Genomic DNA, 27,398 nt, shown 5'->3' on the forward strand with positions numbered 1-27,398 from the left:
TCATATATGTATGGTAATATTGTATATAATTTAAAGCATAATTTATTATTAATAAATATTTATCGTTTATTCATTATTCATTTATTTTTTTACGACGTCACTGGTAAAGATTTCTTGTGTCAGTGGAATCAAAAATGCGATCGAGCGGTGTGATATTATTGCCTTTTTTTCTAATTTTTTAATTTTTACTTTAAATATTGACTTTTTTATAGAGTATCTTATCATATTTTGTTTTAAAAAATGCTTCATATTTTCATAAAGAGGAATGGTAGTATTGTTTTCTTGCCTATCAAATCGTGACAAATTTGTATGATATTATAAAGTTTTTTTGCCATTTCTTCATAAATATCATTGCATCAGTTTGATGTTAATGAGATTGATGTTGCAAGCAAACAAATTGCTCATAGTTTTATGGCAATACTAATTCTAGCCTTTCAATGTTCTAAAGTTGCAGACCTCTTACAACTAAGGCAGCTTAGCATCCTGTTTGGAGTTTTATCAGTGGATATTATCAGATTGAATAATCGAGATGAATTGTATTAGCGGATCTGTCACTGCAGGAGCATATGGTATCTACTAATTCATTAATGAAAAAACGGATTCATCATCTAAGAATAACTCTCTTCAAAGAACGAAGGGTGGGCTAGGCTCAGGGATGTTTCGAGACTTTGCTCATAACTAAAAGAAAATGGGCAACTTAAGATCGGAGTAAGAACCTAGTTGAGGGATTTTCAGGACCCTGCGTCACATAAACGTTAATAACTTTGCTTCTATGGCGAATTTTTTTTATGGTTTTCACACTTGTATGTGGGAAGGTTGGAGCTACGTGATGGTGCAGATTTGTTTGGCCACGTCGCCCCGAGGGGGCAAGCGTGGCAAAAAACCGCTTTTTTCGTGAAAACAGGGTCTTTGATCGGTAGGGGAAAATAGATCGAGCCGAATTTTCTGAAACTCATTAATGTCAAAGCTCTCCATGGGAAGCAGTGAAGAAATGAAAGAAACCCTTTGGAAGTGGGATTTTTCTGTGAATGAAATTTGAACTTTTTGCGCGGTACCTCGGAAGTTCTTGATATTGATTGCTCAAGACTTACTCAAGATTGCCATAAAACGACTCGCAATATTGCGTTAGAAAATCAGATATCCCAGACATCCGTCGTTAAGTATTTAGGTATAAATAAATGGCACCCTTACAAAGTTCAATTGGTTCATGAACTAAATGAAGATGACCCAGATAGGCGTTTAGAATTTTGTGAGAGACTTATGGACTTGTGCCATGCTAATCCACAATTTTCAAAAAAAATTGTATTTTCTGATGAGGCAACGTTTTGTCTTCATGGTAGTGTAAACCGGCAAAACTGCCGATATTGGGCTACTGAAAATCCGCACTGGATGATGGAGTGCCACAGCCAAGTCCCTCAAAAAGTAAATGTTTGGGCGGGGGTGATTGAAAACAGGGTTATAGAGCCCTTTTTCTTTGAAGGATACTTGAATGGTGAGAGGTATTTAGAGTTTTTAGAAAATGACTTGGTTCCATGCCTTGCCACTTTATACCCCGATCCAGAAGACCCGGATATATTAGATAATTTCTTATGGTATCAGCAAGATGGAGCTCCAGCCCATTACACTCGTCCCGTGCGCCAGTACCTGGATACCGTTTTCCCTGGACGTTGGATTGGTCGGAGGGGTGCAATTGAATGGTCGGCCAGATCGCCGGATCTGACTCCTTTAGATTTTTTTTGTGGGGGTATCTTAAGTCCAAAGTTTATGTTAATCGGCCAAACAACATTGAAGACTTAAAAATTAGAATAACGGAAGAAATAAGATTGATAGAACCTTCTGTTATCGATAACGTTTTACAAGAATTTCAGCATCGACTGGGATATTGCCAAGAGGTTCGTGGCAGCTATTTTCAACACTTAATAAATTAATTAAAATATTTTTATGTATTCTTGCTTGATATAAATAACTCTTCCAAAAATAGCCTTTTATTGTGTTCAATCGTCATCGGTCGAGTTTAGGTATAGGACATGGTACATGAAATGTACTTAGAATTTGATGTAGAACCTAAACCTAAAATAAAAAATAAGTGTTTACATTTTAAAAAATTACGTTGATGACCGTAACTTATTTTTGGGCCACCCTGTATACATAAAATATAGTAAGAAAACCCGCAGTTAAAAATAAAAATCGACATGTCCGAGCGTTTTTTTTTTGAACATACCCCTGAATTTTAAATGAATTTATTCCAACCTTTACGTTCGCACTGTATAATATTCATGCGACACAGTGTCTATACAAGGCATTTTGCTAGACAAAAATTACAACACAGTGGTCCTAATATTAAAAAAAATTCTAATCTAACTTTTTTGTTACTTGAAGCCCGAATTGAATGAAATTTGGTATTTGGGTTTGGCTTAGAGTATAATTATAAATTTTTTTAAATATTAAGTTTTAGGGTTACGTGACTACCAAAATTTTTTTGAGATACTTAGGTCCGATTTGATTGAAATTTGGTATTTGTGATTTATTTAGGAAATAATTATTGATTTTTATCAAGCTTTGGAAATATTGAGTTTTAAGGTCACGTGACTATCACAACTTTTTTCCTATGAGTACGATTTGATTGAAATTTGGTATTTGGGATTTATTTAAGATATAATTATTGAATTTTAATAAACATTTGATATATTGGGTGTCAGGGTCATGTGACTATCAAAACTTTTTTCCTAATGTCCCGATTTGATTGAAATTTGGTTTTTGGGGTTTATTTAGGAAATAATTCTTGACTTTTAACAAATTTTTGCCAAATTGAGTTTTAAAATTAAAAACGTACTATAATAATAAAATAAGAAGGAATCATTGAAGATATCATTCAATATTAGTTATATTTATCCGAGTTACTTGAGAGCGGAGCGTATTGTAACACATCATGATTCTCTGAAGCATGCTACACAAAAATAAGTAAGTAATATATAAATGAAATTTATTTCTGATTATAATATATAATAAGACCTTCCCTTTTCTCTCTGTATTTACTATAGATGTTCATTTTTTCGAAGTACTAAAAAAGAAAACAGTTGGGTAGAGCACCATGCCGAGACTAAGGTTTGAATTCAGAGCCTTATAAGGATAAGGCAGGTCTCTTTCCCACTGCGTGTTTAGGGCACCTCTTGGATTTTTGTGGAGATTTTTTTTTGTAACAAAAATTAAGAAAATTTTTACTGGTCCCCACGGATTAATGCTTGACGCTTCGCGTCTACTTGTTACAAGTCCTAGCAAGGCTCTTGAGCCTATTCGTCGGACTAAAGGTTTTCCAGTATTGATATACTGATATACTAATATTACTACTACTACTACCTGATCTTGCAGTCTCAAAAAACACTAGCCAGAAAACCATTAGAAAAAGGGATGAAAAAAACATATGGGTTCACAAAGAGGAGCGATTTTGTGTAATGAGCTCTAGTGTCTCCACTTTTGGAATGAAAATCATGTACATTAAGGAAATATAAGCAACCCGAGTCAATATTATTTTTAAAGACTGAAAGTTAGAATGGAGAGTTAATGATGAAAAGATAGGGAAAAAAGGTTTTTTCCCCCTTTTCCCTTTGGTTTTTTCGTTGTCCTACCCTAAAGAAGTCAAAAGGGAAAAACCCATATGGGCAGGTATATTCTTTATTTTGTTCTACTTCCTGTTTGATGAAATATTTCATTTTTTTTCAGCTATGCTGGAGAGAAGGATTTCAATTCAAAAAACAAAATTCTAGTCAACAGCAGACCGTGGAAAATTAGAAAATGAAGAATATTAAAAAATTAATTACTTGGCTAAATAAAGCATCTTCAGATTTTGACTTAATTTTCAATGCAGTATCTTCTTCTACTTATTATGCACCACGTGAGATCTTATGTATTTGGTTTTTAAATATATTTCAAGATGCCGAGGCGTAGATCGGTTGGATATCTGCAGTTTTTTTCAAGTGTTGCTCTGGCCATTTATTTGACTTAATTGTTTAAGTACTTATGTAACCCACAAGTATAAATCTTCAGTTTTGTGCGCCCTTTTACAGTTAACATGTTTATCTAGGCTAAATCTAGTTTTTTGTTTTCTTCATTATTTTCAACTAGTCTTTATATGGAATGTTGTTTAATGAGAAACTGTTTCATCTGTGCAGCATGACATTGCATTGTTCTGATATTATCCAATTTTTAGATTAAATTCTTTGTTGTTGCAAGACTGAAACTATAAAAGAATATATAATAAAGAATAAAAGAATATGGGAAAAATACTTTTATGCCAGAGATCGTTTTGTGGCAAAAGTCAAAGCTTTCTGTGCAAATTCACGCCAAGAAGGCAGTAATTATTTAGAACTGAAAACTTTTTAAACTAAAAAGCAGATATGCCTTTAGAACTAAAAAACTTAACTCATAACTGGACAAACGGATCGCCTAAACGATAATTGGTTTATAACAAAGAAGAACCAATTATAGTAGACCCAACTGTAATTTTAAAAGCTAATTGTAACAGACTGAATGTAAATCGTTCTAAAAATAATAGCAATACTTCGGTGAAATATTATTTTCAGTAGATCGGCAATGACAGCTGTGCGTTTGCTAGCCGTTTGTGCATTATTTTTCTCTGTAAAGCTTAGATTGAATCTTTATAGATCTTCGAAATATTATGTGATTCGAAGAGTTTTAGAGATTATATATTTAATTGAATCTGTTAATCCAATTGCGTATTTTAACTGATTCATGAGGTTGACACATAATTTTTCTAAAGATTTGTTTAATAGAAAACTGTTAATGATTAAGGGTCGATCTGTTTAAAAATTTGACTTTTTGTTGATATAAATCTACTCAGCATTACATAGGTTTCCCAAAAAATGATTTTTAATTTTTCTTCATCGACCATGAGCTAAGTTCTTTCATAGCTTGAAGCTAATTTTTTCCACTTATTTGACTTGTACTCGTCTTTATTTCCTTCTGATATATATAGAGCCAACTATAGGTTGAGCTCATATACATTCTTTATTATTCTTAGCACTTTCCATAATCTTCTTAATATAATTTTATTGATTAAAAATTATAAGCATTTACTCAAGATATTCCCTAGCTTATATTCATCCATACTATATCATCTTCATATCTTCGACGAACCATTCGCTTTCTACTAATTTTCAAATGTTTGTACGAACATAATACCCGCTAATAAAAGAATCTACTATAGCGTAACGGCATGTTTTTCATACGCGAATTGCTGTAATTTAATTTTACAACTGGTTACGCAATTTCGTAATGCTTATTATTTTTTACTATTTATGAGGGATAGGCGAACATCAGTAGAGAAATTTGTAGATTTCTTCCTGAATTTTGGGTCTTTTATGTAAGTTATTATGAAGATATTTTATCGCATTATAATTTCCTGTTATTTAAACTAATGAATAAAAATTAAAACGAAAAAGATTAATATAAAACGTAACTTAATAGGTTCAGCAAAACTTTTTCAAAATCTTCTTAATTTTGAATTATTTTAATAGTATTGGAGCCTGTTTCAACGGGATAATTAATAAAGGATTTTATCCTAGTAACACAATCAGTCGCTCATATAAGATTGCCCAAATATACATATAGAGAGGACGGACTAGATTTAGAAATAAGCATGTCCGTCATGAACTCATTCATGGAGCTTGTCTATATCCGGTGGAAAGCCTTAGATACTCCTGAATCGACCACATTATAAGCTGCGCTATATCATTCTTTAAAATCATCTTCCATGATATAATTTGTCAGTTTACTGCTAGTTTCTACGATCAATTGATTGATATTGAATGATATATATTAGAACCAATAGATCAACTTCTTTTTTAGGGAGTAGTACAGGAACCTTTTTTAGGTGATCGAAAGCGATTTTGTGATGTTGGCAAATCACTCCACATAGCGTCGGTAGTATGTGCATAATCTAACAGTCCTTAGAAACAGATGAGTTATTTGGGCTTTTGAATAAATTGTATATAGGTTTTAAGATTTGATCTGAATTTAGTACAAATTTAATTATATAATAATAGTTTACCACACCTATAAATGTTCCAACCTTACTGGCGTTAGTGGGTCGTTGTGCTTTCACAATTGTTTCTATTTTTTTTTTCTTATTTATTTAGTCCCTCTGCTGATGTTTGACCGGAAAAACTCACATTTTCTATTGTTTAGTAGCAGCACAGCCTCTCGTAAAATTTAAAAGTACTTGTTTTAAGTATCTTAAGGTGAGCTTTGTCTCATTGTCTACTCTCAGTAGCCCCTATGAGTAGATAATGTCCTAAACGGTTTAAGACATTTTTAAGCTTTAAAAATTATTGCTCGAAATTGCTTTGGCAAATAAAACTTGCTGCAGAAATTCCTTAGGGTAGACAGTTTATAGTATATGCTTTATGAGTGCTCTATTTTTTCAGATTCATAGTCTAATTCAAATTGATTATATGCTAAATTTAATTCCAATTTTGTAAAAAAAATACCGAAATGTAAGTTTGAAAATAACTCATCACCAGTAATATGGACTTTCTGTCTGATTTCTCACATAGCCACTCCCATAGAGGTCCTGGTCATAAGCCCGTTACAAACTTTTCTTTAAGAAATAGGTCTAATTTGTTACCGTACTGGCAATCTGCTGCAAAGTTCTTCAAACGCGAGACATATCCTCAAACCACAATTAATTGTTTATATTACATTATAAAATGCTTAGCTTAGGACTATTTTTATATTTAAGAAATCGCTTGTAATTTATCGTCAGCATTAATATTGTGTCAAAGCCTCGGCTAATACCGTTGCTGTTCATATTTCTGTTCACCTAGTTTTAAGGCCCTTTTGTATCAATAAATGTTTTTTAAAAGTCCGTTCGTCGATATCTGAATTTAACTGGCGCTGCGAACAGGATATTGCAATTTTACCCTTTATCGGTTTACCGTTGTGTAAAAGTGATTGTCAAATCTTAGTGCACTATCCATCAAGAATCTGAAGACATCGACCAACCCCAAGTACCGCAACCCTTGGTACTGCGACCCTTTTGGAGAAGACCAAGCCGAGAAACTGCTAAGCCGCCTACCGTGTTGTCAGGGACCTAGCTGATTCAAGTGCTGCCTTCCCAAACATCTCATCTGGACCAGAACGATTCAAGCCACGCCTTTATAGGGACTCCTTTGGTTGTGAACCTCTACTGTGCAAGCTCTATGGGTCATCCCTTGATTGTACTGTAAGTTTTTGTTTAAATTGCCATTATTTAATGTCTAGTCCATATCCGTCGCAAAAATTAAAAAACATATTAATACGAAATAGGGCATCTTTAGGATTAGTAGTTGAAAACGAAAATTCAAATATTTCTAATTTAAATAGTCAAAATATTTCCGACCAAAATAATTTAGATAGCATAAGTAACCTATTAGATAACTTAACTTTAGATTCTAATTTATCTAAACCTAATTTAAATATTAAAATGGAAAACATAAGATTCCACACTTCTCTCTTACCAACCTTCTCTGGAATTCAAAACCATTTGGAAAGTTTTATAATATCCATAGATAAGTTTTACCAATTATATTTTACAATTGATGGTATTGAACAAAATAAAGTTGTTTTAGCAGCCATTAAGTCAAAGTTAATTGACAATGCTCGAGACTTTTTACTTTCTAGACCAGATTTAGATTCATGGCCTTCAATTAAAGAGGCCCTAAGGCTAAAGTTCGGTGATCCTATCACTTATCAAATTTTACACCAACAATTACAATACTTTAAGATCAATAAAAATGAAAGCATATTACAATTTGTAGATAGACTCAAATCCTTTGTACAAAGAATTTTTTCTAAATTACATTGCGAAGTCTCAGATGTAAATGCGAAATTAATTTTAATTAATCAAATAGAAAAAACTTCGGTTTTAATTCTGACAGCCAATTCGCCTCAGACATTAAAAACGATGTTAATGTTACAACGCCCTAATACACTTGATGATGCATATACGCATGTAATTAACTATAATATGATTGAATCACAGGTAAATTTTTCAAATCTGTCTAATGTTCATAATAACCAATTTACTAATAATAATAACCATAATTCCTATGTAAAACAAAATAGCTTCCAAAGTCCCGTAAGATTACTACCCTAGAATCAACCCCCCATGACATTCCCCCAGCAACAATTTCCCAGTCAACCCATACAAATTCGACCTAGACCAGTTCAAAGACATTATCCAACAAATGCTCAAGTTTTTGGAAAACCAAGAAATGTCTTCGCTCCCCAAAATCATAATAAACCAAAATTAGACCCCCCTACTCCAATGTCAATCTCCATAACTGGACCCTCTAGGCAGTATCAACAAAGAATGCCTTTTCGACAACCAAACTTTTTCCAATCATCAGGCCCCCGAAATTTTGTGTCCCAAGAGTTAACTAACATTGAGACCAACGCTAACTCTTATCCCGATGTGCCTTATGTCGAAGATAACCAGTCTGAACATTATACCGATTATTCACCCCAACATTATTCTGAATATTATGAGCCAAACCTTCAATATGAAGAAACCTCTTTCGATCCCACCTTAACGAATCCTCATGACCAAAATCACTACCCCAATTCCGAACAAAATTTCGAAATTGATAATTTCGCAAATTTTCCGAAATCAGGCCCAGATCTACCATCAACTTAAATAACGTAGCACAACAAATTGAGCTCCCATACTTTTATTTACCACAAAAGCACTTGACAATTTTAATTGACTCCGGTGCCTCCGACTTTATCATATCTCCTAAAATTGCAAACAAATATTCCGACAAAATATTTATCGAACCTTTCGAAGTAACCGCATGCAAGAACACTTATAAAGAAACCAAAAATTTAAAAATTTCCTTGCTAGAAGAACTAGGCATAAAAAACGAATTTAAAATGAGAGTACTGAATTGGCATAACGATTTCGATGCCTTAATAGGATCAAAAGATCTTAAAAACTTAAAAGCCTTGCTAGATTATGAAAGCAAAACCCTTAAGTTGGAAAATATAATAATACCCTTTTCTTTGGCTTACAATAAACCCCTCTTGCATCCGATACACAACTTTAATAATAACTTTTTAAAAATACCAGTAAATTTCGAAAATGGTGTCGCTATTTTGCCCTCGTTTGACATAAAAAATCATATTATACCTGACAGTTTAGTAAAAGTTGAAAATGGCTTTTGTACTATTCCCAACCCCACGCCTACCGTCCACGTAAATTTTCATCAAAGGATGAAAGTCATCCCCCAAGATCAATTTGATATACTAGACCCATCATACCCAATTTTAGAAAAATTTAACCCTGAAAACATCTTACGTTTCGATCACTTAACCCCTCTCGAAAAATCAAAAATTTTACCTTTATGTCATGAATACAAAGACATAATGTATCACGAAGGATGTGACCTCAGTTTTACCAGTCAAACCAAACATAAAATTCGAACTAAAACAGACAGACCTATCTATGTAAAATCCTTCCGACATCCCCCTCTAATGAATATTGAGATACAATCCCAAATTCAGAAATTACTAGAGAACAAAATAATTCGTCCTTCAATATCTCCGTATTCCGCACCCGTGTGGATAGTCCCAAAAAAGCCCGATGCTTCAGGCATCCAGAAACATAGGATGGTGATAAACTATACATCCCTTAACAACGAGACAATAGAAGAAAAATGGCCTCTTCCCCGAATAGATGAAATTTTAGATAATCTCGGAAAATGCACGTACTTCACGACCCTAGATCTCGCCCAAGGATTCCATCAAATAGAAATGGATCCCGATTCTATTGAAAAAACGGCCTTTACTGTCAACAATGGTCACTATGAATACCTCAGAATGCCCTTCGGCCTCAAAAATGCACCCGCTACGTTCCAACGTATGATGGATGAAGTTTTCCGTGATTACTTATACAAATTTTGCTTTGTCTACATGGATGACATAGTTATTTTTTCTAAATCCCTATCTGAACACATAGACCATATACGTCAGATATTTAAAAAAGTAAGGGAAGTTAATCTCAAAATACAGCCTGATAAGTCAGAATTCCTGAGTAAAGAGGTAGCTTTCCTAGGACACATCATTACCTCCGAGGGAATAAAACCCAATCCTTTAAAAATTGAAGTAATCCAACGTTACCCGATACCAAGAAATCAGAAAGAAATTAAAGCCTTTTTAGGGCTTGTAGGCTACTATCGCCGATTTATCAAAAATTTCGCCAAAATTACCTTTCCTTTAACGAGATGTCTACGGAAAAATACTCAAATTGATATAGAAAATTTAGAGTATAAAAATGCCTTTTTAAAATGCAAAGAACTCATATCCAATTCCCCTATCTTGCAATACCCTGATTTCACAAAACCCTTTAAGCTCACCACCGACGCCTCCAACATAGCCATAGGCAGTGTGCTATCGCAAAATGACCACCCAATTGCGTTCTTTTCCAGAACCCTAAATTCGGCAGAAAAAAACTACTCAACTATAGAGAAAGAACTTCTCGCAATAGTGGACTCGACTAAACATTTTCGTCCATACTTATATGGCCAAAAATTCCTAATTGAAACTGACCATAATCCCCTAGTTTGGCTTTCAAAAATCAGAGAACCCAACTCCCGATTAATTCGTTGGAAAATAAAACTAGAGGAATACAATTTCGAAATTCACTATAAAAAAGGAAAAGAGAATCTAGTAGCAGATGCTCTCTCCCGCATTAATCTTAACACTCTTGAAACAAATGATACCGATTCACAGTCTAATGTCCCAAATGTTGACAATACAGTTGCCAACTTATCCGATTTTGACTTAGCCGACTTTGTCTTTAATGAAAGATACAAAGAAGACGCTCCAGCCCAAAACATCTCAAACCCTGTTAACCCTGTCGCAAACGACGACGATTCTGACGTCACTGCACACTCCAATAATGATACAGAAGGAAAGAATATCCCAATATCAGAATTACCCCTCAATTATGCATCAAATCGTCTTGTCATCGACTACGGCGATGAATTTAAACACACCTACACTAAACCTTTTAATAAAAACCACCATTTTGTAAAAATTTCAAAAGAAAATCAGGAACAACACATTTTAAAAATTATCAAGGACATAATTAAACCAGATGTTACCTTTACTATATTTATTAAAAATGACGAATTAAAACTCGAGTTTCGAAGACAAGTATTTTCTAATCTAAATACAACCGTAAAACTAGTTTTTGCCAGCACTTACGTCCTTGACGTGACTGACCAGACTCAACAAAAGGAAATTTTAGCCAATTATCACAAAAGTAACCATAACGGTATAACAGAAACATATAACCATATTAAACAAAAATATTATTGGCCTAAACTACGAGATTCGATAACTAATTTTATTAATTCATGTGAAATATGCCTTCAAAATAAATATGAAAGACACCCTTACAAAATCGCTTACGAAGGACCCTTGCTCTCTGAAAAACCATTTAAGACACTTCACCTAGACATTTTCCAGTTTTTAAATTGTCAGTTTCTAACAATAATAGATTCATTCTCAAAATATGCCCAAGCCTATTTTATAACTGATAAAAACGCCCTTACTATTTTAAGCAAACTACGTCATTACTTTTCACATCATAACACCCCCTTAAAAATCGTCACAGACCAGGGTAAGGAATTTCAAAATAATTTATTCAAAGAATTCTGTCAACTTTTCTGTATAGAAGTTCATTACACTACTCCAGGAAATTCTTCCTCCAACAGTCCTGTAGAAAGATTGCATTCCACACTTTTAGAAAAACTAAGAATTCTGAAAATGCAAAATCCCGATGAAACCCCTCAAAATCTCATGACTTCGGCTGTCTTAATCTATAATCAAAGTATTCACTCGACAACAGGTCATTCGCCCTTTTCCATATTATATGGCCCTTACGTAAACGAACCGAACATCGATAACGACCTAACCTTATTTGAGCAATATAATGACAGACGAAAAAAGGAGTTACTACCATTCCACGAACAAATTTATAAAACAGATTACAACAAGCAAGCTACAAATACTCAAAAACAAAATAAAAACACAGAAAAACCTCCAGAAATACTCCCAGATGATACGGTATATAAGAAAACTACCCTTAGAAATAAAATGAACCCACAGTACGTACCCCTAAAAGTATCTCAAATAGACAAAAATAAAGTAACAGGTACCGCTAAGAAAAAACCAATATCTACTCATCTTAGAAAAATCAAAAGACTTAGAAAAAAATCTATACCTTTTCAGCCACCTGATCCCGACCCTGATCCTAACCCTACTCAATCAAACGAGCCCTTGCCAAGCACTTCAGGTGCACAAACTCCACAATAATGGATATTATATAGAAGAAGTTGCTCCCTCTTTAGTAATAAGTCAATATCATACTACATATATACCCTTTAATATAAGTAGCCTTAAGTATTCGTTATCCCAATTATTTACCAATTTATTAATTATGCAACCCTCTGTAAATAATCAAAATAGTATTTTAATTAAATCACAATTTTATTTGACTTCTAAAGCATTAAATGATACATATGACACTTTCGCAAAGTTAAATGTATTTGACGAAAATAACTTAAATATTATGCAAAATCGAAAAAAAACGAGGTTTAATAAACTACCTAGGAACTTAGGAAGTGGTATCAAGTTCATTACAGGAAACTTAGATAACAATGACTTAGAGGTTATTACCCAGAATTTGCAAATATTGAAATTTAATCAGCTTGAGTCTATGCACAAAATCAACGACCTTAGTTCATTCGCAGGAAATATAATGCAAGAATTTAAAAATAATATTCACACGATTTACGAGAACTCGAAAAACATACGTAATGAAATTTCTAAATCAAATACCCAGTCTAATTTAATGTTAAATCTGCAAAGTCAGTATATTCAGATTACCAACTTAAATCAATTTTTAGAAAAAATATTACGTATTTTATCTTTTGGACACCTAGAAACTTTAGATTTCGAAATTTTAACATTAAAACAAATCAATGAAATATGGCAATACTTGAAAGTTCACTATCCTAAAAATGCACTATGGCCAATTAAGCATTTATCGGAATTAACCTTAATATGTAAAACCGGCCTTTTAATTTTAAATGAAATGGCAATTCTAGCAATTAAGATACCCATATTTGAACAAAATGTATGTAATTTAGAATTAGTTTATCCTGTGCCAAATAATGAATCAAAATTAATTATAAGTCCTAGTAAATACTATTGCAACGAACTATGGTATAGCCAATGCGAAGAAGTCAACTCACAATGGATCTGCTCTGGACCAATTGCCAATGGATGTATTTTACCTAAAAATTTCAGTATGCCACTGTTCTAAACAATTTTAAGGTACATACCTTAACTTATAGGAATGCACTCCTATTTTGTACAAAAAGCCCTGAAACAATTTATGAAGATTGCTTCCAGTTTCAGAAGATTATACTCCAAGACTGCAACCTTATTCAAAGTCAATGTGACGTAATAATTAATCAACACAAATACTCATTAGCCATCAACAATATTTCAGTCATAATTCCAAAAATTATAAAAGTCCCAAACACCAATAATTCAATCAATCTAGAAATTAGACATCTTCAAGATCCTAAGAAAATCCAAGAAGATATCATCAAACCAATACATTTCCATGACCTAGCACAACATGTTCCAATGCACAATTATGTTCTTACGACAATATCAATCATTCTTTTATGCTGCTTAGCATTGATCATCTACCATTGGCAAAAACAAGGAAGAAAGAAGGCTATCCCTTTGAGAATCCTGCAGAGACTTGTCAACGAGGACGTTGACAGAACTGAGGGTGGAGGAGACATATCCTCAAACCACAATTAATTGTTTATATTACATTATAAAATGCTTAGCTTAGGACTATTTTTATATTTAAGAAATCGCTTGTAATTTATCGTCAGCATTAATATTGTGTCAAAGCCTCGGCTAATACCGTTGCTGTTCATATTTCTGTTCACCTAGTTTTAAGGCCCTTTTGTATCAATAAATGTTTTTTAAAAGTCCGTTCGTCGATATCTGAATTTAACTCGCGCAAAATACTCTTGAACCGATTACTTCAGTACTTACGCTTCTTCTTGAAATGTTCTCCGTTCTTTCCACATAACTGCTTTGGGACTGAAATGTTCTGCGAGTAATTTGTGTAACTCTTCAAACCTTTTAGAGTTAGGCTTGTCTGGAAAGAACGCATTTTGCAGGGCTTTCTACATATTTAGACTTACCAAGCTAAGCAAAATTGAAATTTTAAGGTTTTCTTTTGCCTTGTGGGCTTTAAAATATTCTCGATAACGCTTGCTGTAAGTGATCCAATCGTCTTGGTTAAAGTTAAATTCTTAAAAATGGGACTCCTACCCACCATTTTGTTAAGGGCTTGAGCACGATACGCGATACTACTAAATTACTAAATGTTACTGCATTTTATTGCTTTTCCTTGTCGCAAATTTGTAATGTATATCATAAAATAAAAGGCCGGTTCGTTGTGACTTGATTTAATGAGCTACCGTTAGAAGGTTTTATACATAGTACAATAAATTGAGAATTACAATTATAGCGATTACCATACGCGACAATTATAAGCCGGACTCCCCGATGTGTGTTTCATCTGGGCTGCATTAGGAACGCTCTAACCAGTGTTAACACAAGTGTCTCTTTGGGAAATATAATATTAATCAATCAAATTTGTCCAAATATTGGAACAAGAGCTCCCTGATGGTATTGATGGTGAACAATTAGCTGGGGATTACCTGATGAGATAGTTAAAGTGGACTTATAAATAAAACCAATTGTCTTCTAAGAGAACCTAATGTTTTACCGGAGATCATGAAATTGCATCATACCTAAGCCTTGACTAAGAAGGATCATCAAAAGTTTTTAAAATTTGATGCTGAAATGGTCGAAACAAACTTAACAAGTTATTGCAATCCTTTAATGAACTTACCTGGCATATCTCCATCCATGTTTTCTTTAACATGCGGTTATAGGAAGATGTGAAAGAAAAACATTTGTATAAATCCCTAGTTAATTAATAACGTAGATATTCTTACACAAGGGATATTTACATGAGATAGTTTTGTCCTATTTTTAGATCGTGAGACAGAAATAGATACTTTTTTGTTAGAAAAATAGAAAAATTTTGAATAAATATTCATCTATAAATATGTATAAATGAATAAATTTTATTGAAATCAAGAGGCAACAAAGTAATAAAAAGAAACAAAATTAAATTAATACATTTTGAAAACAAAATCCGATTAACTTTCAAGTAAGAAATATTTTTTAATTATTTAAAAATTTTTACCAGCGCATGTTTTTTCCATTCATTCCGCCAATACGTTGTCTCTATCAAGGAACCCTACGTTTACAAAACTTATCCGATGCTAAATCCTATGCCTCTATATGCCCTAATTCTGCAAAAAGAAAACTTGAAACTAGAAATTACGGTAAATCGAAAGCCATTAATTTTAGCAAACTTTTCTAGATCCACGAGGCGACGCCTTTCCTAAGCCAAAAATAAATAAAAGTTAACGTCAAAACTATCAAGAGTGTTACTAACATTACTACTGTCAAATTTTCCTAATGTCAAGTCACCGTAAGATGACGGCGGTCGAAAAATCGCTTTGGCGAGTTGTTTCATAGGGCTGTTTGATAAGATGACATTTTGCGCATCATTGAGCCTTTGCTTACGGTGTTGCCATTCCAAAAAAAAAATATTTTTTTTTGTTTGAATATGTTATTTTTGCTCTTAGGATAGGTTATATCTACCGATATTCTTCTTTTTATTTTTAATCCAAAATCCAACACAAATAAGTTTAACTTAAATTAACATTATTATATGTGTTAATGCTAATATATAGCTAAACATTTCCTTTTTTGAAAACAATAGAGAATCCGTAAAAAAATTGTAAACAATACACCCTCTTACCTCTGAGGATCAGTTGAACTCAAACAAAGTTGTTGTTTATTGATTCTAGAATGTCAGTGTTCTAAGGATTTCAATGTAATTGTAAGTAATTTTGATAATTTTTTGGTATTTTGGTATCTAGCTTCTTGAAATGAAACCAAAGGTTTAATTTTAAAAGATTTTAACCTTTCATTCTTAAATGATAACTGATATGATAATAGATAAATGATAATGATAAATGATTCTGTGATAATGACAGAAATAATAAATTAGGACATTTTTTTAAAATTTACATAAGTTGCAGCAATTAAATGATATTCAAAATTATAAGGATAAATAATCGGACCTGCTTATATCTAACATGGACCATACCCCATGTTACCATACTAGATCAACACTCCCACTAGTTGAGAAGAGAGACGATATTTCTATGATGATATGCATGGCTTCCTCGACATGTCTGTAGGTATGTAGTAAACCTAAATTTACCTAAATAGGATCTGATGCATTCATTTTTACCTTTTGTATATGATACCATCACAACAATTGTTCAAAATGTCTTTCTCCAACCTCAATACATCGATTTAAACGCCGCACATGATTTCGGCGGAATACACTAAAAATTTGATCCTCGTTTTGAATGATTTCAAATGCTGCTGTTATTCGTCCAATTAAGTCTAGCTCTGATTCTGCTCTCTATTCTCTGATTCTACTCTGGAGTTTCGTAGACTAAAGACTTTACATGTCCCCACAAGAAAAAATCGAGCGACGTTAAATCGGGTGACCTAGGAGGCCAAGAAACTGCTCCACCTCTGGCAATCCAACGGGCCCAAACCGCTGAGCCAAATACTCGCGTACTTGTACAGTAAAGTGAGCCGGCGATCCATCATGCTGAAACCACATTTGCTGTCTAACGTTTAGTGGAACATTTTTAAGGAGTTCTGGGAGAACTTCCTCCAAGAAACGCAGATAAATAGATCCTGTTAACCGTTCCGGTAGAAGGTATGGCCCAATTAAATAATCATCAACAAATGCCTGCCCATACGTTGACAGACCAACGATTCTGATGTTTTCTTGGAAAAATTGCATAAGGATTTTCTTCGTCCCAAACATGGCTATTACTACTATTAGAAATACCGTCTCTTGTGAAAGACGCTTCATCGGTCCACAAAACATATCGTAAAAAATTTGGTTGTGCAATGATGTGATCCAGAAGCCATCGACAAAATTGAACTCTACGATAATAATCGGCTGCAGTCATACTTTGAACTTTCTGGAAGTGGTAAGGATGGAGTGGTTGCTCGTGTAGTACCCGCCAGACAGAAGCGTTACTCGTATTCATATTCTTAGCGACGTCATGTGTGCTATTTGATGGTTCATCGGCAACTCGCTGAAGCACCTCTTCTTCAAATTCGACCGTTCTTACGGTTCGAGCAACACCAGTATCATGCATCTTGGTCTTAAACATGCCTGTCTCAGCGAGCCGCCGATGAACCGCAATAAACTTTTTGTATCCAGGATGCTGTCGTTCGGGATAACGTTCATGATACAACCGCGATGCTGCTCGTGCATTGCAGTTTGTTGCTCTGTATGCCAAATGCATATCCGCCAATTCTTGATTGGTAAAGTTTTCCATTAGCAATAAATGTTTAAAAATTCTTAGCTATAAAATTTTTAAACATGACATTGAGAATTGACATTGATAAGCGTTGATTTTAAACAATTGTTGTTATGGTATCATGTACAAAAGGTAAAAATAAATGCAGCAGATTCTATTTAGGTAATTAATGTTTTTTTATAAATTTTAACGCGTCTTAGGGCCGTAGTGGCGTAGTGACGCATTTCCGGACATATGTTCCTATACTCAAATGGATTCTTCTGTTGCACTGAACAACCCCCAGAAGTTTGATCCCATAGTTCTGAAAAAGCCTGTAGAGGGAAATTAAAAATGGTAAAAATTTATATTTAAATCTAAAAGATAATGCGATAGCTTTTGCACAAATATGCGTTTAAAAAATCTATAAATCTATGTCAACACTCCTGAATTCAGTGATAGCACTTAAGTCGGAATATTGCCGCGACTTTTTTGAGTTTGACTTGACTTTTAAGTCGAAATAAGCAGTTATTACTGCTAAATACAGCGTAAATAAAAATTTCTATTTATCGTGTTTGTTGTATTGGCTCCTAAATTTCCGGAAAAGACGGCTGTCACAGTTGATGGTGGATTATGGCAGCTTAACGTGATGCCATTTAGACTGTACAAAGCTCTTGCCACTTTTGAATGGCTGATGGAAACGATTTCAAAATCTTATTTTTCGCATCTTTATTCCCACACAGAAATGTAAATATTTCACTACAAAAAATGTTGAAAATGTGCACCATTAACTTCGAAACAGTAAAATAATCTATTGCAGACCTCTTCACGAATATTTTGGAAAGTCGCAACACTGCGACACACATCAATTATTTTTTGACGTAGATCGAAGATAGATTCTGGCTGGATGACGTAGACTTATTGTTTCAAGTAACCCTATAAAAAAGTCCAGAGGTGTAAGATCTGGCGACCTGGCTGGCCACTCGGTAGGCCCTCGACGACCAATCTAACGATTAGGGTAAGTATTAGTTAAATATTCTCTAACATTTCTGCTAAAAAGAGGCGGTTCTTAAAGAACTGTTTCCAACTGAAATTCATGACGATTGTCTTTAATAATCTCAAGGACCCGTGGTTCTACTGCAATTTCCAACATGTTTTAAGTAAAGGTCCCCTCTCAAATTTCAATTCAAACTCTACAAACAATACAGCTACAAACAAATTGCATTCAAACAGGTGTAGTAAAGAAAAAAAACGAAAAATAAGATTTTCAAATGACGCCGCCATTTTGAAGTCTTGCAAAATGAGCTAGACACCAAAAAGTAATGTTTAGGTTGCTAATTATGTTTGCCTCATTTCAAATTATAAACAATGGCCGCCTAAAGTTCCGCATAAATTCGATAAAAATTAGAGCCATGATTTTTTGAGAAAACGCTCGGACCCGTCGATTTTTATTTTAAGTTGCGCATTATTTCACATAAATTTTTGTATACAGGGTGGAAGAAAAAAAAAATGACGTCACCGGTTATTTTTTAAATGGAATGCTATATTTTTTATTGCATTTATGAAATATAGGCGAAATTCCAAGCAAGTTTCATATAACACACCTTATCTCAAAACTTAACCGTTTCCGAAACATTTACATTTAAATAATAAGAAAACAAATAAGTACCATCGTGCCGAAAAAAAGCTGGGACATTAAAATTTAGGTAGGGAATTGTCTTCTAGTCTATTATAGTAAATCGCATTCCTTGGATATGGTATGCATATTTACGCATTATGAATTTTTGGAGCCTTAATAATTACATATTTAAATAATAAAATTGATACAAAACTTTTTTATTTTTCGATATTTATTTTTATTTGGAACACATTTTATAAATAAACCAAAACTAACTAATATCTTTTTTGATAATATGGAATAAAGTATTATTAATACTTAGTAAGAGCACCGTCGTTATCAATTACAGCTTGCAAACGTCTTGGCATACTTAAAAGTTTCTGATATATTCTTCGGTTATTTGGTCCCATGCATCATCTATCGTTAGGCGTAATTCATTCTGATTTCTAGGCCTAAAGTTATCTTTATACGTATATTTTACCATTTTAACCCAAACGTTTTCAATTGGGTTGATATCGAGGGCCACGGTAAAACTTGAATTCGTCTTGTCTAGATAGTTTTGAACTATACGGGCTGTATCTATAGGAGCATTATCATGTTGGAAGAGAAAATCTTGCCCATAGACTACACCAACCGATGGCACCATATCCGTTCAGGATATTGCAATATCCTAAGGTATTAAGCCTTCCCTGCACTATTTGACAAACGCGTGATCCTCTAAAACTAATCCAGGCCCAAACGTTTATACTAAAACGTCCACTTAGATTAGTTTTATGAGTATATCTTTTATCATATCTGATATTAGAAGGCCTGTAAACGCGGATTTTGCCATTATTGCACGACTGAAAGGTTTTTTCATCCGAAAATATTACCGTGTCCCATATATTGTTTTGGTGTACATATTGATGGACAAATTGTCATCTTCTCTGTTTGTTTGCTTCAGTCAAAAATATTTTATTTGTTGCACAGCAACTTTTAATTTCCGAATTTCTTATCCTACTAGATTTTCTATACGAGCTGTATTAGCAGAATCAGGAAAATGCGTATCTTCTTTTTCCTTTATTGCTGTTTCAAACGGATTGTTTCTTAGAAAGCCAACTAATTCTATCTTGAATGTCGTTTGAAATTTTTGGTCGACTAGAACCTGGATTTCTTACAATAGCTCCATATTCTGCAATTTCGGTCTTAGCTAAGGAAATGGTATTTTTACTAATGCCCAATTGTTCTGCGATTCTTCTTATAGGAACTCCATCCATGAGACGAGTGTATATTATTGATTTTTCTTGAGGAGATAATGCGGGCATTTTGAAAAAACGATTTTGTTGACGCCGCTGTCACAAAAATTAAATTAACTTTGACAACATCAAAATATATTATTCTAATAGACCAAGAGATTTGGGAGATTTTGCAGTCCCAGTTTTTTTGCGGCACGATAGTACGTCTATTTACAAATTAAGGTAAAATCGAGGATAAAAATAATGTTATAAATACTGCCAAATGTTTCTATTTCCATGGTTGCACTTGTAAAGAATCTCCATTTTCGAATGTCACTGTCAGTTCGAAAATTAGTAGTTTTTATCAGAATAAATTATGGCTAATTTAACGGAAACATTAACTTTATGATGATGCTAGGGTACGGGGATCGAGTGCGCATGCAAAAAGAAGTAAGTGAACTGTTTAATGCCAAATACCCAAACCATCCTATTTCTCAGTCAACAGTTAGTAGAAAAGAGTACAAATTTATAACTTCAGGTCATGTTAGGGATTTGCCAAGATCAGGTCGTCCAAAAATTTCTAAAGAAACAAAATTAAACGTTCTGTTCTCCGTCGAAGAAAATCCAAACAATGCAACTTCACAAATTTCAGTTGATAATGATATAGCCGGAACGTCAGTAAGACGCATCTTAAAAGCAAATGAATACCACCCTTATAAAATTAGACTAATACACGAATTAAATGAGGACGATCCTGATCGAAGAAACCAATTTTGCGAGCTAATGATGAACATTTGCAATAATAACCGTCAGTTTGTGTTACGAGTTTTGTTTTCGGATAAAGCAACTTTTTGTTGAAGCGGTGTCGTAAATCGGAAAAATTGTCGGTACTGGTCAGTGTCAAATCCACACTGGGCAACTGAGGCTCATACACAGTACCGTAAATCTATTAATGTTTGGGCTGGTATCGTGGAAAATAAAGTAATAGGGCCATACTTTTTCGAAGAAAACTTAACAGGATAACGCTATTTAAATTTTCTTTAAGAAGATCTTATCCCTGCGTTGGTTGCTCTATACCCAGACGAACAAGACCCTGCTGTCTTGACAGATAATTTGTGGTTTCAGCAAGACGACGCACCGCCACTTTTTTTTCGAGATGTCCGTAATTACTTGGATACAGTGTTCGCAAGAAGATGGATAGGACGAAGAGGGCCAATAGAGTGGCCGGCCAGGTCACCAGACCTAAATCCCTGTGACTATTTTCTATGGGGGTACCTGAAGAGTAAAGTTTATATTGAGAAGCCAAACAACGTAGAAGATTTGAAAAATAGAATTAGGTATGAAATTAGACGTATATCACCCAAAATAATTGATAGTGTTTTACATGAGTTTGCAAACCGTCTTGCTTTCTGCCAAGAAGTAAATGGGGATCAGTCTGAACACTTGATACATTAATAAGAGTTTTCACAGTTTATAACATTTTATCCTCTATTTTATCTAAATATTTCATAAATATTTCTGAAACAGTTGAGTTTCGAGATAAGTTGTGTTATACGAAACCTGCTTGGAATTTCACCTAAATTTCATAAATGCAATTAAAAATATAGCATTCCATTTAAAAAAATGACTGATGACGTCATATATTTTTTTGTTCCAAAAATCGACGGGCTCGAGCGTTTTCTCAAAAAATCATATCTCTAATTTTTATCGAATTTATGCGGAACTTTAGGCGGTCACTGTATAAACGCATCCAAAAGAAAAGATAAGAGATACAAAAGATAAGAGAGGGAGGGGGCGAATAATTAAGAACCGCACTGTATATTGCATTAGAATAATTGAAATCTCACATTTTTGTTTTCCCGATAATTAAATAATATATTTTTGTTTAAATGAAATCATACAGTCGAGTTTTATTTTAATACCTCTAATTTAAATAAACATTATTACTGAAGAAATATTCTTTTTTACATCTAACGTATGGGTATCAATATTATCCGATGACGTTTTTTGAAGTAGAAAAAGTGTAAAACTGTTTATTAGTACAAAGGCTTTTTAAATCTCTTGGTTCTAAAAGTTAAATATATAGGTTATATTCTATATATTATTATGAAAATGTAAATATTTAGAATTATCTTCATTGTTTTTGCCCAAAGAGACCAATAATTTTAGGAGAATACTGACAGTCAAAGCAAGCAAGTATACAAATTCTAGAAAATTAGAACTACAGGGATTTACAATAATATAACCTAAATAACCTAAATTGGGGCCAAAATGGGGCTCTCAAACAAGATGAACTACCTAAAAACTAAACACTATAGATGAAAATAATAAAGCAAACGTAAGTAGAACCCTAAAGAAACCCTACGAATCAACTTTAACTACACAATACTAATAAAATTGTACAAAAACTAGCAGAATAATTAACGTATTTACATTTTCATAATACTGCTCCCCTCTCAATTTTGATCGTCCCGATCAAACATGGGACCACCTGAGTCATGATAGGGCGCTAGCCGGACGATGTTTACAATTTTCATCTTCGCTGTCGGATGTCGCTGGATACGGTACACCACGTCGTTGATTCTGGTGACCACATTGAATGGACCTTCCCAATCCTTCTGGAGCTTTGGTGACTTGCCCTTCGTCCTCCGTGGATTGTATAACCAGACTTTATCCCCAGGATTAAAACCGGTAGAATTTGCCTTTATGTCATAACGTGATTTCATTCTGTTACTTTCTAGATGAAGTTTATCCCGTGCTTGTTCGTGAACAATTTGTAAACGCTCTTGTAAATGGTCGACGTACTCCTCCAGGGTTTCAGACTTATGGGGTCTTCCAGTAATAATGTCCAAAGGTAAACGAAGTTCATCACCGTAGACAACTTTTGCCGGGCTTTTTCCAGTTGACTTGTGGATAGAAGAACGATATGCCAATAGGAATGGTTGTATACAGGTATCCCAGTCGGTTTGCTTAGAGTTTACTACCATCCTTAAATAGGTTTCAAATGTCCGGTTAAATCTTTCAACCATTCCATCAGACTGAGGGTGTAGTGGGGTTGTACGGGTCTTATTGATTCCCAGCAACTGGCATACTTGTTGGAATATTTGTGACTCAAAGTTCCTTCCTTGGTCTGAATGTATCTCTCTGGGTACACCAAATCGACAAATCCAGTTCTGGAACAGCACTTCAGCTACTGTCGTTGCTTCTTGGTTTGGAATCGGATAAACCTCGGGCCACTTACTAAAGTAATCCATAACAACAAGAGCATATCGGTTTCCGGAGCTACTAGTAGGAAAGGGTCCTGCTACGTCTATGGCAATTCGTTCAAAAGGTGCACCAACAAGATACTGCATCATCTTTCCTCTTGTCCGGGTTTTTGGGCCCTTGCTTGACGAACACTGCTCACACTGTCGGCACCAGCGTTCAACATCTTGATGACTGTTCAGCCAGTAAAACCGTTCTCTCACTTTTGCCAAGGTCTTACTAACTCCAAAATGTCCTCCGCCGACACCGCCATGAACAGCTTCAAGGACTTCCGGAATACGTTTTCGAGGAAGGACTGTCAGATATGTCTTTTCTTTTCCATCTACGCTCTCCCAGACTCTTTTTAATAATCCATCTTTTATAACCAATGAATTCCATTGAGACCAATAAGCTTTAAGTTCTGGAGATTTGTCAGAAATGTCTTTCCATTCTGGTTTTGAAATTTCTCGAGATTTCAGTTCGTAAATAAGACCAAATACTGGGTCATCACACTGATCTTGGATTAAACTAGCTACATCCCACTCTTTAGAACTGTGAAGGCCAATACGATTACAAGTAAATATCTCTGGATGCTGTTTTGATTCCTTTTTAAAACAATGTTGACATGTTTCAATACAGGGTCTTCTCGATAAAGCATCGGCATTTTGGTGATATGCGCCTTTCCTATGTTCTATTGTAAAGTCATACTCTTGTAATCGTTGAAGCCACCTTGCTATTTGTCCTTCGGGGTTTTTAAACTGAAACAGCCATTTCAACGAAGCATGGTCGGTTCTAAGGATAAATCGTTGACCATACAAATATTTATGGAAATGTTCAATAGCTTTTACTGCTGACAATAGCTCTCGTCTAGTGACACAATAGTTTCTTTCTGGTTTTGATAATGTTTTACTGAAATAAGCTATTACTTGCTCGCCATCTTCATATTTTTGTGATAGAACGGCCCCAATTCCAACATTACTCGCATCGGTATCCAAAATAAAAGTTTGTCCAGGAATCGGATATGTTAAAATTGGAGATGTGCATAGTGCTCTCTTTAACTGTTGAAATGCTTCTTCACAGTCTGTTGACCAACTAAATACCACTTTGTCCTCCGTGAGCTTATGTAGAGGCTTTGCAAGATTAGCGAAATTTCTTACAAATCTTCTGTAATAGGTACAAAGGCCCAGAAAGCTTCTTAACTGGTGTTTGTCAGTGGGTCGTGGCCATTTTTCGATCGCCTCTACTTTATCTGGATCAGTCTTGACACCTTTTTCTGATATTACATGGCCAAGGTATCGAACTTCTTTTTGAAATAAGCAACATTTTTTAGGACTTAGCTTCAGGTTGGCCTCTCGCAGTTTAACAAATACCTTTTGAATATTCTTCAAATGATCTTCAAATGTTTTCCCCAGTATGATAACGTCATCCAGATAAACTAAACATGATTCCCAAGTCATTCCACGTAAAACTGTGTCCATAAGTCTCTCAAAGGTAGCTGGAGCATTGCAGAGTCCAAAGGGCATTACTGTAAACTGCCAAAGTCCTGTTCCAGTCGAGAATGCGGTCTTTTCCTTATCTTCTGGGTGCATCTTTACCTGCCAGTATCCACTCTTTAGATCGAGTGTTGAGAACCATTGTGAACCTGATAGCGTGTCCAGGGTGTCGTCAATTCTTGGTAGGGGATAACTGTCTTTCTTGGTAATATCATTCAGTCGCCGATAGTCTACACAAAATCTAGTGGATCCATCCTTTTTCTTCACTAGCACAACTGGAGATGTCCAAGGACTCTGAGAAGGCTCTATCACTCCTTGTGTCCTCATTTCTTGAAGCATTGAGGAAACTTCTCCTTGTTTAGCTATCGGAATTCTTCGAGGTGCTTGTTTAATCGGAGCATTGTCTCCAGTGTTAATTCGATGCTGCACCAAATCAGTTCTTCCCAGGTCTTTATCGTGCAAGGAAAACACATCTTGATTTTCTTCAAGAAGACGTCGCAATTTACTACACTGGTCCATGGTTAAATTGGCAGAAGATTCTTCAAATAGGTTTTGTAAACATACAGGAAAAGGTCTGTTTGAATAACGACTTCTATCAGCATTTTTCATGACTGCCACTACTTCAGAGCATACGCCAATGTTCTCTCCTTGTTTCAGGTGTTGATCATATCCTTTTAAATTTACCATTCGAACCAAAATAGTAGATTTCTTCTGCGTAGTTAATGTCTTGGCTGGAAAAATTCCTTGACCATATAGTTTGCAGTTTTCCATGGGCTCAATCAAAACAGTTTCTCCCTCTTTTCCTCCAGTTGTAGCATAAACCACCACCTCTGAATTACCTGGTATAGTAACATCCTTGAACACCTTAACGACTCTGGTATTTACTTTATCTTCATATAGGTGGTGCATAAAAATCTCTTCATTTCTCGTCGTCAATATCCGGTTATATACATCCATTTTAAACTGCTGAGCATTCATAACATCTAATCCTAATATGACATCATCCATGATTTCTGCCACTAGTACTGGCTGTTGGAATGTTGTTAAGCCAATGGTGACTGTAGCTTCGTGCAATCCAAGAATCGGGATCCTTTTTCCATTTGCAGACTCCAGAATTAAATTGGGTGGTGCTGAGAGCCTACAGTGTGCTACGATGTTCGGCTTCACGATAGTATGACTTGATCCTGTATCCACTACCATCTCACATTCACGGCCGCATATTTTTCCCGGTACTACCAAGCTCTCTCCAGGATGTGGCAGCCGGTTTAGTTTTATACGTGGGGCTTGGTAGCACCCAGCCAGCTTGAAGTTGAAGTTTTCCTGGTTCCTTGGATCTCTTAAAGGCTTGGGGCATTGACGTTTAAGGTGCCCCTCCTCATTGCAATTCCAGCATTGCAATGGTCTTTTAGGTTTCCTCGCTAATAATGATTCAAGCTTCTTTAGGCGGTCTTCGAGATCACTTTCCGAAGTTCTGATTTGTCTTATTCGTGTCTGCCTTCTAGTTGCTTGAAAAGCTGCCTCATACTCTAGTCCATGGGCCAAAGCTTCTGATATACTTTTATGATGAGCCATCCTTAGAGCGTGGTTAGTATCTGGATCTCGAACTCCGTCAATAAAACAATTTATAGAAATTTGTTCTCGGAACTCTGTTGGGGCTGAAGGGTAAGCCAGATTTACTAATCGAGCAACATCGGCCTCAAACTGTTGGAGTCCTTCCTCGGGTTGTTGTCTTCTAGATTTCAATTGAGCCTGGTACACTTGTTGTAGATGGGCTTCACCGTATCTCATCTCTAAGGTACGCACCAGTACGTCGAAATTGAGCTGATCCTCAGATGGCACCATTCTTAATATTTCTGTAGCTTCTCCTCTAAGGCTTAGCTTAAGATTGATTGCCTTTTCTTCGTTATCCCAGCGATTTCCCCTAGCAGCGGCCTCAAATTGATTCAAATAGGTACTCCAAGCTTCTTTGCCGTCGAATTTTGGTGGCTTTACTTTCATCATTGTTTGCATTCCAGGATCGGGATGAAGAGGAGTCCGTTTTACTTTCATCTCTAGTTCTTGGATCTTTTTTTGTACTTGCCCCAATTCTTCTTCTACTGTTGCTTCAAAGTTAGTCATTAATTGTTTCTGATTCTTCTCCAGATCTTCTTTAAGTTGTAAAACTCGTTCCTCTTGTTTTCTGTCTCGTTCCTCCTGCTCCTTTTTAAGATTATTTTTTAAATTAAGTAAGTCATCTTTCATGGTTCGAATCAGGTCTTCATTT

At 34.8% G+C, this 27,398-nt stretch overlaps 2 protein-coding genes across 2 annotated transcripts in view; one reads left to right on the top strand and one right to left on the bottom strand.

Moving 5' to 3' along the window:
- The window catches only part of LOC126750221 (uncharacterized), a 140,164-nt gene extending 122,539 nt beyond the window's left edge, over window positions 1-17,625 (bottom strand). The window contains exon 1 of the mRNA XM_050459772.1: window positions 17,286-17,625. Coding sequence (XP_050315729.1) covers window positions 17,286-17,609 — 324 coding nt within the window. The 5' untranslated portion in view covers window positions 17,610-17,625. The remainder of the gene's footprint in view (window positions 1-17,285) is intronic.
- The window catches only part of LOC126750216 (uncharacterized), a 303,441-nt gene that overhangs the window by 145,875 nt on the left and 130,168 nt on the right, over window positions 1-27,398 (top strand). The window lies entirely within an intron of this gene.

This window comes from Anthonomus grandis, chromosome 2 (assembly GCF_022605725.1).
Source record: "Anthonomus grandis grandis chromosome 2, icAntGran1.3, whole genome shotgun sequence".
NCBI classification, from domain to species: domain Eukaryota; kingdom Metazoa; phylum Arthropoda; class Insecta; order Coleoptera; family Curculionidae; genus Anthonomus; species Anthonomus grandis.